This window comes from Oculina patagonica, chromosome 8 (assembly GCF_052425735.1).
Source record: "Oculina patagonica isolate OP01 chromosome 8, crgOcupat, whole genome shotgun sequence".
NCBI classification, from domain to species: domain Eukaryota; kingdom Metazoa; phylum Cnidaria; class Anthozoa; order Scleractinia; family Oculinidae; genus Oculina; species Oculina patagonica.
In genome coordinates this window covers 1,161,768-1,174,827 of record NC_135765.1, presented here as the reverse complement: position 1 = coordinate 1,174,827, position 13,060 = coordinate 1,161,768, and the positions used below count along the sequence as shown (strand labels likewise).

Sequence of the window (13,060 nt, the reverse complement as noted above, 5' to 3'; positions counted from 1 at the left end):
GACAAAAGGAAAGATTTGAACAAACAAGAAGTTCATATATGTCCTGACACACGAACTGCTTACCGTTTCCAAATTGTCCAAGATAACGGCTATAAAAATAATAAAATTATCTTTGTCCCACGCCCGTGATCGTGACTGAATCTACATGTTTCTACAAATGACTTCAGTGTTTTTCAGAAAAGTTAAACACATTTATTGCCCAAAGGTCATGCTGTGAACCATTCTTACGAAATAGAACTACAAGTCTATAAGATGCTAAACATAGAGTTTGTACGGAAATTCAAAGAGTCTATTCTAGGACCTAGTGATATCGGTGATGCGAAAGATTTAAGAATTCAAAAACCTTACCAATTGTCGGATTTAGGAAATTCACAAACAGGGGACCTTAGAAGTCTTAGAAGTAGTCTGCGAATACAGCCGTCTCTCACGTAGTAGCGGGAGCGATGTGAGGCGGCTGTGTTCGCAGGCCATCTAAGAAGCTGCAATCTTGGACAGAATAACAAAAGAAATGAACCCCCATCCCCCCAATCAATGATGTGTTAAAAATAAAAGAATAAATGAAGAATTCGTGCTATGCATAAACTAAAAAGGGCCATTGGCTCCATCATTGAAATGGAGCGGGGGGAGGGGTAGTCTATATTATTCATTTCAATTGTAGCGAATCAATGACAACTTTGGGGTCAATATAGGCAAACTCCCCCAGAAAATGCAAAAATCTCTGTTTGCTGAGATGCAAATGCCTTTATTCTGAGAGTATCTAAGAGAATTTAAATTCCCCAGACTACAAAGCAGGACGATGGGAGAGGCGCCCCCCCCCCCCAACCCTCCCTCAAACGTAAATATCAATGGAAATTTTAGTGCAACCTAAAATCTCGCAGTAAAACGTCAAAAAAGCAGCAGGGTAACCACACAGATAGCAAATAATTTATATGTAATTAATTTTTGCTTATTTTCTTTTAGCTCCAAGAGCGTATTCTTTGCAACCTGACTATTTCGTGATAATACTCCCAGCTTGAAGTTGAGGCACCCGTACCCGGGGGTAAAATTAACTTCTTTCATTGTACGAGAACTACCATTTGTTTCTATACAAGGACAAAAGTAATTATATTCCGTCTTGTGTCTGTAGGATAATAATTGATTTGGATGCGACAAAGGATTGGCTGCAAGATTTGAAACTACTTCATATGAATTGTCATTAGCGTGACAAAACAGAGAACGCCAGGTGGCACGGCCGGGCAATAAGAGGTTGTAATTGGAGAAATAAGCAGAATATCAGCTAACGTTCTCATGTTCACACAGTTATCGGACGTCTGAAGGGTTCCCGATCAGGTTATCTGCGGTGATTCGTGAGGAAGGCAGAACTTAATCACGCACGCAAGATGAACCTTCATTCAGAAGTTTTCTTGAGCTGCATATTTTTATGCAGTGTTGTAACAGTCTTTTGTAAATCGACTGACGGTCAATGCATCAGTCTTGTGAATGGGCCTTTTGATATCTGTACAATAGCTGGTTACAACAACACGCTACCGTTTCCAAAGGGACTCACGGCGCAATTGCAGACTGGGCTCGCAGCATTTCTACCCCGTGTTATAAAACCCTGGCTAAATTGTTCGTCGTTGACTGTCGCAGCAGCCATGGAATGTTCGTTCTTTTTTCCCAAGTGTAGCGCAGGAAAGCGTGTGCTACCCTGCCGACGCGTCTGCGGAGAGCTATTGAAGCAGTGCATGAACCAAATGGGTAACACTTTTCGTGAAGTCTACGTGGATTTTGTTCTCGCCGAGTGCACTCTGCTTCCAAATGAAAATCCAAGCAGTAACAAGTGTTTTGAGCCACCTAATTTCACCACAAATGACAGCGTACCTAGTAAGTAGTTTATTATGCTGTATCCCTGTTTTATTTTGATAACAGAGTTTTATTGTCAAAGAAATTTACGGACGGTGTGGTAGTGGAAAGGTCACGATGGAGGGAGGGCTTATACTGGGTTGCCCACTGCCCAATTACAATTTGTATGCAAGAGATCTTGTTAATGTTGTAAGGACCTGTCACAGAACATATGTGGCAGTGATAAAATCATATTTTTCACACAGACAGTGAGGACATAAAAGAGGCCCTGTTAAAGCTGGCCGTGTCACAGTCGCTGAGCAGGAGTCACTCAGGCATTTTTAAAAGACCGCTTAAATGCTCTTTTTAATTTCACGGCCGATTAAAAACGACTTGACTAACTTAAGTAGACAGAGTCTCAGGATCTTAATACTGCAGTTAAATCGGTCCTAACGAATACAAAATAACGGTAGAAAACAAAACTAAACTAAAATACATATTGTCCAATATTTCGGTTTCAAAAACTGAGTCACCACTGGGCCAAATTTAGCACCAGGTTGAAACCGAAATATCGGGAAGTATAAAGTTTTCTATCTTGTTTTCGTATCCGTTGGAACCGCGAGGTATATTTTGTGGTTTCACGCAATCGTCAATCTGTAGATCGGATGCCTCGGCTTATTGTAAAATGTGGTATCCAATCAAAATCTAAGAAGATTCGCGAAAAATTCGACAATTGTCACGTCAGAATGGCGCCAAAAGTGTGAATTATGTCGCTTAGCAACGTCTCTGAAAAGCAACTGCAGGCTGTGGCATTACCAAAGAGACAGGATAATGATGTCGTGTCACAAATTCATGATGCAATTCTTCAGAGAGGGTCCTGAAGCGAGGGGAGGGGGGTATACATCCTATTTCCAAGCAAAATATTTCTCCAATTTCTTCTCGTTTTTTGTGATTTCCAGTCCCAGTGGGGTCTGTCCATTTCATGAGTTCGAGTTCGAGTTCGAGTTAAAATATCGAGTTCGAGTTGCTTGCGGTTAGCTCCACTCTGGTTTGCTTGCGGTTAGTTCCACTCTGGTTTGCTTGCGGTTAGTTCCACACCTATTTGCTTGTGGTTAGCTTTAATTTGGTGATAAGGGCGTCACTATGCGTGACCAACTGAGAAAATGTTACCCCATCACTATTATTAACTCGAAATTTCTAACTCGAACTCGAAGCTTCTAACTTGAACTCAAAATTTCTAACTCGAACTCATAAATTCGATACACTCGTCCCAGTGACTCGAATCCCACTTTCGCAGTGAGAATTCAGACCCATCTTCAGAAATCCACAGCAATGATGCGAACCTATTAATTTGTGTTTTATTTTTCATTAGGTCCTTTGGATCGTGGCTGTCAAAACTTGATCTTTCCCGCCTGTAAAAACTTAGGTATTTATGATCACACCCTGTTTTCTGAGTCAGTCCAGAAGAAGATTTACAAAGCGGTTTTCAACAAAACATACGGCGAAGGAGATTTAGAAAAAGGCTTCCCCAAAATCGTTGAAAAAGACCTTTCTAAGTTTCCTAAGTGCCAAGAAAACTTAAAGAAGATGTTTTGTGGCGAACTTTTTCCTCCGTGTTTCCCAAATGAAAAGAGTCCCGGAAGAAAATCCTTGTGCAGGTCGGTTTGTGATGAAGTCGCCAGAGACTGCCCAGGATATTTCAGGTAATTATCTTACAACAACTTATTTGTGTATATTCAGATTTAGGGCGCGTTCTTTACCCACAATTCTGGCCGTAAGAATGGTTGTTACAGAATGCTAGGAATAATTCCTGCATTAAAAAACGCCCATGCCTCTCTCCACCCAGAGGTTCAAATCGCTGACGGCCAGTTGTCGAACAAATCCGACAAAAATGCTGTGCTTAACCTGCGATGGACTAGCATCCTACCCATAAGAATGAGCACTACCTAATGCTTACTACTGTCTGTTATTTTTGTTCAGGGATCATTTCATAGGTGCAGAGTATTGCAGTTCGCTAGTGGAGGGAGACTCTAGTCACGGCTTCTGTGATCGTACAGAATGGCCCAGCCCATTCTATTGGCTTAAGTATCTGGGTTAGTCAATACTAGATTTCACTACTATTTTATTAAGTTTAGCGAGTTGAAGTTGCACTCGAACAACTGGCACACACTACCGGAGATTATCCGCGTTTCTTGTGGCTTGAAGAAACTATATAGCCAGGAGTCATTGCTTATCGAGCTATCCCTCGTTGAAGCAACCTCGTTACCAGGACTTTTCCCTTGGTAAATCCGAATTCCGTACCAAAGGGAAAGCCCTGGGAACGAGGTTGTCGTTGGAATGCTAGTGCAACAACATGAAATGCCTCTGCTTCCCTCAGAATGTTATCACATTGCCTTAACAGTTCGCCTTTGACACTTCACATTTATCCACTGGATGGCGATGTATCTTTTAGATAACGTTATCAACCCTCTACCTAGCCTGGTGCATATATAGGTAATAGAGGGAAATGGTTAGGAAGCCCGACAAAGTTCTTTGTTGTATGGTTTTCTTCACTATTTTGGGGGTTGACCCTGCACAAACCTGACAAAATACAATGGGTGGTTACGTGTGTTCATGCAACTAACCAATAGAAAGATTGCGGTTACGTAATTCATGCAGGCGCGTAGGAGGGGGGGGTTCGAGGGGTTCGAACGAACCCCCTTTGGAGGTCAATATTGGAGGACTGAAAACACAAACTGTTGATTTCCAGCTTTTAGCAAATAGTGGGGGAATGGAAAACAAACTTTGAGGGTTGCAGCTTTCGAATTACCCTGGAAGAAAACGCTAAAAGTATCGGGAAAGTATTGAAATTGTTAGGAGAATGGGTACAAGTGAAATTCGAGAACCTTACATGTGGTATAGAGTTTTAAAAAAAATCAGGCGTCTAAACGATTAGCCGGACGATCAAGTGACTTATTGTTCAACTTTTCAGTATTCCTTTTAGGCTAAAATTCGTAATGTTAGACCACAAAAGCGTGTTTACGCCCGTATACTGTTGTTTTATATTAAACATCGATCGTTTTACGTGGATATAGACTTAGACAATCGCAAGGATCAACAAGGACAGAGCCTCGCTAAACTAGCTATAGTTACGTACTGCGAGGCCAAGTTACATGTATTCATAATTAAAGAAACTCAAGCCTTCGAAAAGGCCTTTACATGGATATGAATAACAAAACGCCGGAAATATTGTTGTTATGACTAAAAATACCTCTTATTTTACACTCCATCGAGTTTGAAATATTGACGTGCACAATGCTGAAAATAGCATTTTCGAGCCTCTAGATTTCAAAATATTCTGGGGGACATGCTCCCAGACCCCGCTAGAGGTTCGCGCCTTCGGCGCTGGTATTTAATAACCCCCCTTAATAAATATTTCTGTCAATACGAACACCCTTCCAAAAACCTCAGCTACGCGCCTGTCATGCATAGTGTACCAGCGCAAAACAAAAGACCTGCAGGGTCGTGGACCTTTTAACATAAGTCTTGGCCTTTTTGTTTCCTCCTTTGATGTTTTCCAGGCTTCCTAACCATTTTCCTCTATTAACTATGCCTGGTGAAAAGAGGCACTGAGGCACTGTGAGCGAGAATAAAGTATCTTCCCTTAGAACACAACACAGTTATTCTTGAAAATACTGGAACCAGTATTGCGATCGATATAGGACATTTATGAAATAAAATGGTTTTTAAGCCGATCTGTTTTTTTGGAAACTAAATTTTCGGTGACTTTCCTGTTCACCTTCACCAGAGTTCAAAAGTTCGTTTGTGCTCGCGCTACCAATCCGTTGCGCTTCCCAATTATTCTTGTCAGCGCCCAATTATAGACCGCTCTATCCGGAGTTCAACTCGTTTCAGACAAGAGCCGCCCTGTGCTATAACAGCCGAGATCGTGTAATTTCTAATGTCAATCGTATGGGTCTATTCACAGGATCGACAGTAGAACCAACAACAGAAGAACCTAAACGTCAAGGGCCTAAAGGATGGGTCATTGCTGTGGCTGTGGTGGTGTCCCTGAGTATTGTGGGGCTCGCACTGGCGGGGCTTATCTGGTGGAAGTGGCGTAGTCGCGCACCCAGCATGGGATATACCAAACAACGCGATGATATCCCTGCAGCGGAGCAGTGAAGATTAGGAGTGTGGACACAACTAGCGGCCTAGCCGGTTAAAGGCCACATAACTAGAAGAGTCTATATAGAGATCCTGGGGTATCTCCATTTAGCGAAATGTTTGGTTAGATTTGCACTCATACAAAGCCTTCTCCTTCACTTTAAGGTCTTGTTAGCCTGAATTTCAGACCTCCCTCTCTGGTCGCCTACTCCCGAGAAGGTGACGTCACTACACTTTGGTTTAATTCATGCGGAAAAGTTTCTGTCGAGGCCATGAATCTGTGAAAGAAAAATCGCTTCAATAAAGGACTACAGGGTATAAAATTGTTTTAATAGTAAACTTTTGAAAACTTGAGACAAGTGGATGAGATTTTGATCGAATGCAGGCTATATTCTTTTACGGAACCGATTTAATCCGAACTGATTTGCTTTATCTAGCGATCAAAATATAATTGATACGCAGCGGACAATACGACACACTCTATAGCCCAAGAATTCACAGTAAAACGTCGCAAAACGGCAGTGTAACCTACTGACCACACAGACAGCAAATAATACACATGGAAAGATACCTTACTTATTGTTTTAGGGGGACTTTAAGCTCCCCGGGTTTTTATTCCCTATTTGATAATACTACTGATTGTGGCACCCGGGGGTAAAATTGACATCTATTTCTTTCTACCAGGTTTACCCTTTGTCTATACAAGGACAAAAGTAGTTATATTTTGAATTTTGCTGGTCTGTAGGATAATAATTAATTTGGATGCGACAAAGGATCGGCTGAAGCACTTGAAACTACTTCATATGAATAGCGAAGCGCGCGAGGTCTAAGAGTAGAATGCAAATAAATATAACCCCCACAAGGCTCAGAAAACATTAGCGTCTTCTAAGGAAAATAAAAAGAATCTAAGTGAAGTTTTCGTTTTATGAAAGTGTTTTAGGAACACCGGCAGTTTTAGAAAGTGTTTTAGGAAATCGTCAACATTTCCTGCCTCGTCCCCAGGCGCCGGTCGGAAGGAAGGCAAAGGCGGTAAGGCGGGAAAACAGGGAGCGCGGGGGTTGATGGTTAGGAAACGCGCCAAGCGAACCGTGTACGTCAGTCCGACAACACCAAGCGAACCGTGCACTACCAAGGAGGAGGACGCCTGGGGACGAGGCAGCAACATTTCGGTTTGTTTGTCTGAGTCGTGACGTCACTCGCGCGCTTCGCTATAGCGTGACAAAACAGAGAACGCCAGGTGGCACGGCCGGGCAATAAGAGGTTGTAATTGGAGAAATAAGTATAATATCAATTAACGTGCTCGTTTTCACACAATTATCGGACGTCAGGTTTATATTGCAAAGTTCACGGTGATTCCCGAGGAGGGCAGAACTTCATCACGCACGCAAGATGAACCTTCGTTCAGAAGTTTTTTTAAGCTGCATATTTTTATGCAGTGTTGTAACAGTCTTGGGTGAATCAACTGACGATCAATGCATCAGTCTTGTGAATGGGCCCTTTGATATCTGTACAGTAGCTGGTTACAACAACACGCTACCATTTCCAAAGGGACTCACGGCGCAATTGAAGACAAGACTGGCAGTATTTTTACCAAGTCTTATAAAACCCTGGCTAAATTGTTCGTCGTTGACTGTCGCAGCAGCCATGGAATGTTCGTTCTTTTTCCCCAAGTGTAGCGCAGGAAAGCGCGTGTTACCCTGCCGACGCGTCTGTGGAGAGCTACTGAAGCAATGCATGAGCCAAGTGGGTGATACTTTTCGTGAAGTCTACATGGATTTTTTTTCTCGCCAATTGCATCCTGCTTCCAAATGAAAAACCAAGCAGTAACAAGTGTTTTGAGCCACCTAATTTCACCACAAATGACCGCGTACCTAGTAAGTTCTTTATTATGCTGTATCCCTGTTTTATTTTGAAAACAACAGTAACGGAATTTTTTATTATCAAAGAAGGACTTTAATTTACGGACGGGTGGTGGTGGAAGGTCACGGTGGAGGGAGGGCTTATACTGATGTGCTCACTTGCATGTAAGAGGAATTGTTGTAGGGACAGAAAACAGTTGATAAAATCATGTACTTTTCACACAGACAGCGAGGACATAAAAAGGCCCTTTTAGAGTAGTTTATAATAATAATAAATAATAATAATAATAATAATAATAATAATAATAATAATAATAATAATAATAATAATAATAATAATAAATAAGTCTTTATTTGACGAGGGTAACATAGTTTACTGGTGGCCCAGTAGTTTACAATATGGCCCTCCCTAAATAACTACATATTAATATTATATACTTAACTGCATATTATGAAAACCTAACTACATATTATATACTTAAGTGTTAAAAATTTAAATTTAATTTAATACAATAAGAACTAAAAAGTGCTATTGCTTTTAAAATGTTCTAGTCCAGCATTTTGTTTTAGTAGCCTTTGGTGTAGTTTTCCTGTAAACTGTTTGCGCGATGTAGAATTACGAATGGAAACCTCGACATTGTTCCAGAGGCGGGTTGCGCTAGTGTGGAATGTCCTGCAACCTGAAATTCTTTTGTATTTAGCTTAGGAAGAACTAGGTTATTCTTGGTTGTAGCTTTAGTGTTGTAGCTATGAGTGTCTTTTAGATAATGTATAAATGGAATGAAATAATCTGGACAGTGTCCAAAACTAATCTTATTTAATAGATAAAGCTTTTTGCTGCGTATAATATCGTCTTTGGGGAGCAAGTTATGCACGTGCAGTTATGCACGTGTCTCGTCTGAATTTTATAACTGGTCACGTCACAATCGCTGTCGACGCTGTTGGAATTTCGCCAATTCATCTAACGTGACTAAGAGCAGGAGTCACATTTTAAAAAGGCAGTTTAAATGCTCTTTTTAAATTCACAGCCGATTAAAAAAGACTTGACTCTCTTAACACGAATACGAAATCAAGGTAGAAAACAAATCTAAACTAAAAGAGATATTGTCCAATATTTCGGTTTCAAAAAGTGTGTCACCACTGCGCCAAATTGTTCCCCAGTTGGAAACCGAAATATCGGGAAGTATCTATTTAAGTTAAATTTTGTTTTTCTATCTTGTTTTCGTATCCGTTGAAACCGCGAGGTATATTTTGTGGTTTCACGCAATTGTCAATCTGTAGATCGGATGCCTCGGCTTATTGTAAAATGTGGTATCCAATCAAAACCTAAGAAGATTCGCGAAAAGTTCGACAACTGTCACGTCAGAATGGCGCCAAAAGTGTCAATAATGTCGCTCAGAGAGAGAGAGAGAGAGAGAGAGAGAGAGAGAGAGAGAGAGAGTCCTGAAGCGGAGGGGGGGGGGGGGGAGGGGGGCGTATAACTCCTATTCCTGATCAAAATTTTGCTTCAATTCCATTTCCCAGTCTTTGTTTTTTTTTTGGGGGGGGGGGAGGGGGGCGTATAACTCCTATTCCTGATCAAAATTTTGCTTCAATTCCATTTCCCAGTCTTTGTTTTTTTTTTGGGGGGGGGGGGGGAGGGGGGCGTATAACTTCTATTCCTAATCAAAATTTTGCTTCAATTCCATTTCCCAGTCTTTGTTTTGCCAAAATCCCAGTCCCATTCTCATTTTTTTTTGTTAATGATTCCTAGTCCCAGTGACCAAAATACCATTTTCGCAGTGAAAAAATTGCCCAGAAAACTACTTAGAAATCCACAGCAATGACATGAAGCCATTGTGGACCTTTTAACTTGTTTTTTGTTTTCCTTTAGGTCCTTTGGATCGTGGCTGTCAAAAATTGATCTTTCCCGCGTGTAAAAACTTGGGTACTTATAGCCACTCCATTTTTTCTGAGTCAGTCCAAAAGAAGATTTACAAATTGGTTTATAACAGAACATACGGCGAAGGAAATTTAGAGAAAGGCTTCCCCGAGCACCTTGAAAAAGACCTTTTCAAGTTTCCTAAGTGTCAAGCAAATATAAAGAGGCTGTATTGTGGAGAACTTTTCCCTCCGTGTTTCCCAAATGACAAAAGTCCCGGAAGGAAGGCCTTGTGCAGATCGGTTTGTGATGAAATCGCCAGAGACTGCCCAGGATATTTCAGGTAATTGTCTTATAACACATTTATTTGTTTATACATGTTCCGATTTAGGGCGCGTTTATTTTACCCACAATTCTGGGATAAGAATGGTTGGTACAGAATGCTAGGAATAGTTCGGAATGCCTGCATTAAAAAACGCAGATGTAGTCAAGATTATATGTGTGGTCTTGAAACGCGGAAGCGTGACCCAACTGGGGGGAGGGGTTCGGGAATGGGGGTTTTTCTCCCCCGAAAAATTTTTGGATTTAAATTGCTCTTCGATACCGGAAATGGAATTTGAAATTAAAATGTAATTGTTAAGCGCTTAAAATTCTTTTGTAAAAGTATTTCTTAAAACGACAAAACGTTGCGATAAAGGGACGTTGCTCCACAAAACGTTCGACATAACTACTCACTGACCCTTTAAACCTAACATCAAGACACGAACCTTTCTGGTCATTTTGAAGTATCGGCAACTGACATGTTACCAGAACGAATGAAAAAAGAAAAGACAATTTCACTTTCATTGTTACGAAATGAATTACCTTTAGCGTGAGCTCGAAAACAAACTGTATTGTCTTATAAACTTATGCCATTTGTTCGGATCAAAACTGACCAATGATGAAACAGGCTTTTTTCATGAGAAGTCCACTCGCCTTTAGAAAGCCAGTTTGTAATAAAAAGCATGATCCTGTAGAAGCCTCACATTTTTCGATTATAACTAAAAACCTTTAAAAACTTGTTTTTGTGTAGCTAAGTTGAAGGCGAGTCTATTTTGGCAATAGTATTAAAGTGCTGTTACTTTCGTCCCCTACAAACTAATCAATAATATGGCGTCCAGAAACAAAATATTTTCAGAAATTTTTCGTTTTTTTTTTTAAATTCATTATTTTTTTTGTTACCGTAAAAGAGTGAAGAAGGGGGGGGGGGGGGAGGGGAACCCGACAAAAATGCTGGGGTTAACCTGCGATAGCATCTCGATTAGAGGAACGAGCAGTTCTTTATGCTACTTTATACCATGCCATAGAAAATACAGCCAATCAGAATACAGGAAAGCCGTTGTATATTCGACGGTATTCAACCCAACCTTCCCATCGTGCGCTGCGACTGTATTCTCGACGAAATTTAGTAGCGTATTTTCTATGGCATGGTATAATAGAAAAACTTTCTCGTGGTATACTATGGAATATCCCACTTGTCACTTTATTTTCTTGGTACACCTCGCCTAAAGGCTCGTGTGTATACCGAGAAATACAAGTGATGTGGGATATTCCGTAGTATACCACTCGAAAGCGTTGCATAACTAGTATTTATACTTATACTGTGATTTTTGTTCAGTCAGCATAACATGGGTGCAGAGTATTGCAGTTTGCTAGCGGAGGGAGACTCTAGTCACGGCTTCTGTGATCGCACAGAATACCCTAGCTCATTCGATTGGTTCAAGTATCTGGGTTAGTCAATGCTATATTTAATAACTATTTTATTTAGTTTAGTGAGGTGGAGTTGCAGTCGACCCACTGGCTCACATTACCGGAGATTATCCGCGTTTCTTGTGGCTTGAAGCAGCTATAGCTAGGAGTCATTGCTGATCGAGTTATCCCTCGTTGAAAAAATCACATTTCCAGGGCTTTTCCCTTGGTAATTCCGAATTCCGTACCAAAGGAAATGCCCTGGGAACGAGGTTGTCATTGGAATGCTAGTCGAACGACATGAATTGCCTCTGCTTCCGATAGAATGTTGTCACGTTGCCTTTACAGTTCGCATTTTACATTTCACATGTATCCAGTGGATGGCCAAGTGGAAAGAGGCACTGTGAGCGAGAAAAAAGTAAAGTATCTTGCCTTAAAATAGAACATAATTATCCTTGTCAGCGCTCAAACACAGACCTCTTGATCAGGAGTTCAACTCGTTTCACACAATTGGTACTGTACTTTAACAGGTCGTGTAACTTCTAATAACAGTTTATGGGTCTATTCACAGGATCGACAGAAGCACCGACAACAGAAGAACCTCAACGTCAAGGGCCTAAAGGATGGGTCATTGCTGTGGCTGTCGTGGTGTCCCTGAGTATTGTAGGGCTCGCACTGGCGGGGCTCATTTGGTGGAAGTGGCGTAGTCGCGCACCCAGCATGGGATATAGAAAACAAGGCAATGATATCCCTGCAACGGAGCAGTGAAGATTAGGAGTGTGGACATAACTAGCGGCCTAGCCCGGTTAAAGGCCACATAACTGATAGAGTCTAGATAGAGATCCTGGGGTATCTCCATTTAGCGAAATGTTTAGTTAGATTTACACTCATACAAAGCCTGCTCCTTTCTTTTAGGTCTTGTTTGGTGTGTTTTTAAATCAGTAATTGGTTCGTCAAAGCTTACGTCTTTTGACTTGTTATTATGGGTACGCGCGGGAGGGGTTTGGACAGCACAAGAGAAGTGCAAGAGTTGCTCAAGGTCTAGCCTAGCTTGTGCTCTAAAAAACGTCATAAGTGCACCTGTAATTCGATAAACACACATCAGATAAAACCAAGGACCAATTTCTTTATAACAGAGATAAAATTTGTGGCTTTTTTAGTTTTCATTGAAAGTTAGTCGGTCAGTCAGTGTTTTATTGCAATGGATGCTCTGACAAAGTCGCAAAACGCGCCAGTTCTGCTCCGTTTTTTTGTTGTTTTTGCTTTGGGACAACGTTAGAACTCTCACGAAAAAGAGTAATTTCTATAAATGGTATGAGTAAACAGCAGTGGTGCCACGCTACAATTCCAGTTTACAATATGTATCAGAAACACAGAATAAGTTCGTTATGCCAGGTGCATTAAAACTGTATTAAAATTGATGACGATGCAGTAATGTTGGATCGTTATTAAATAATTTGTAAAATGTGATGAGTCTAAATTTCTTAACAGAGCGCTGTAACCATGAAAAAAATGCCTGAGAAACGAAGGGGGGGGGGGGGGGGGTGGAGAATCTGCACTTCCCGTTTCCGTTCCTTTTAGCCTTGGTTCTCATCCTTACCTCAGTGGTCCCGCCTCTTTCTATAGACCTTTTTCGCTTGGGCGG

The 13,060-nt window shown here is 41.1% G+C and overlaps 1 protein-coding gene and 1 pseudogene across 2 annotated transcripts; both read left to right on the top strand.

Annotated features, from left to right (window-relative positions):
- The first annotated feature begins 1,321 nt into the window (after positions 1-1,321).
- LOC144661967 (uncharacterized) lies at positions 1,322-6,290 on the top strand. Its single transcript, XM_078522693.1, has 4 exons — positions 1,322-1,863; positions 3,194-3,524; positions 3,802-3,914; positions 5,789-6,290. Exons 1-4 carry the CDS (start codon positions 1,380-1,382, stop codon positions 5,983-5,985), a joined length of 1,125 nt encoding a protein of 374 aa, XP_078378819.1. The 5' UTR covers positions 1,322-1,379; the 3' UTR covers positions 5,986-6,290.
- Positions 6,291-6,612: 322 nt separating this feature from the next.
- LOC144661968 (uncharacterized) lies at positions 6,613-12,882 on the top strand (annotated as a pseudogene). Its single transcript, XR_013572372.1, has 4 exons — positions 6,613-7,841; positions 9,700-10,030; positions 11,345-11,457; positions 11,987-12,882. The product of XR_013572372.1 is annotated as an uncharacterized LOC144661968 (transcript).
- The last annotated feature ends 178 nt before the right edge of the window (positions 12,883-13,060 follow it).

Bases quoted from the DNA above. Each gene is read 5' to 3' on its own strand.
- LOC144661967 (XM_078522693.1), top strand. From the start codon at position 1,380: ATGAACCTTCATTCAGAAGTTTTCTTGAGCTGCATATTTTTATGCAGT. The intron at 1,864-3,193 runs GTAAGTAGTTTA...ATTTTTCATTAG, and splicing joins CACAAATGACAGCGTACCTA to GTCCTTTGGATCGTGGCTGT. The intron at 3,915-5,788 runs GTTAGTCAATAC...GTCTATTCACAG, and splicing joins CTATTGGCTTAAGTATCTGG to GATCGACAGTAGAACCAACA.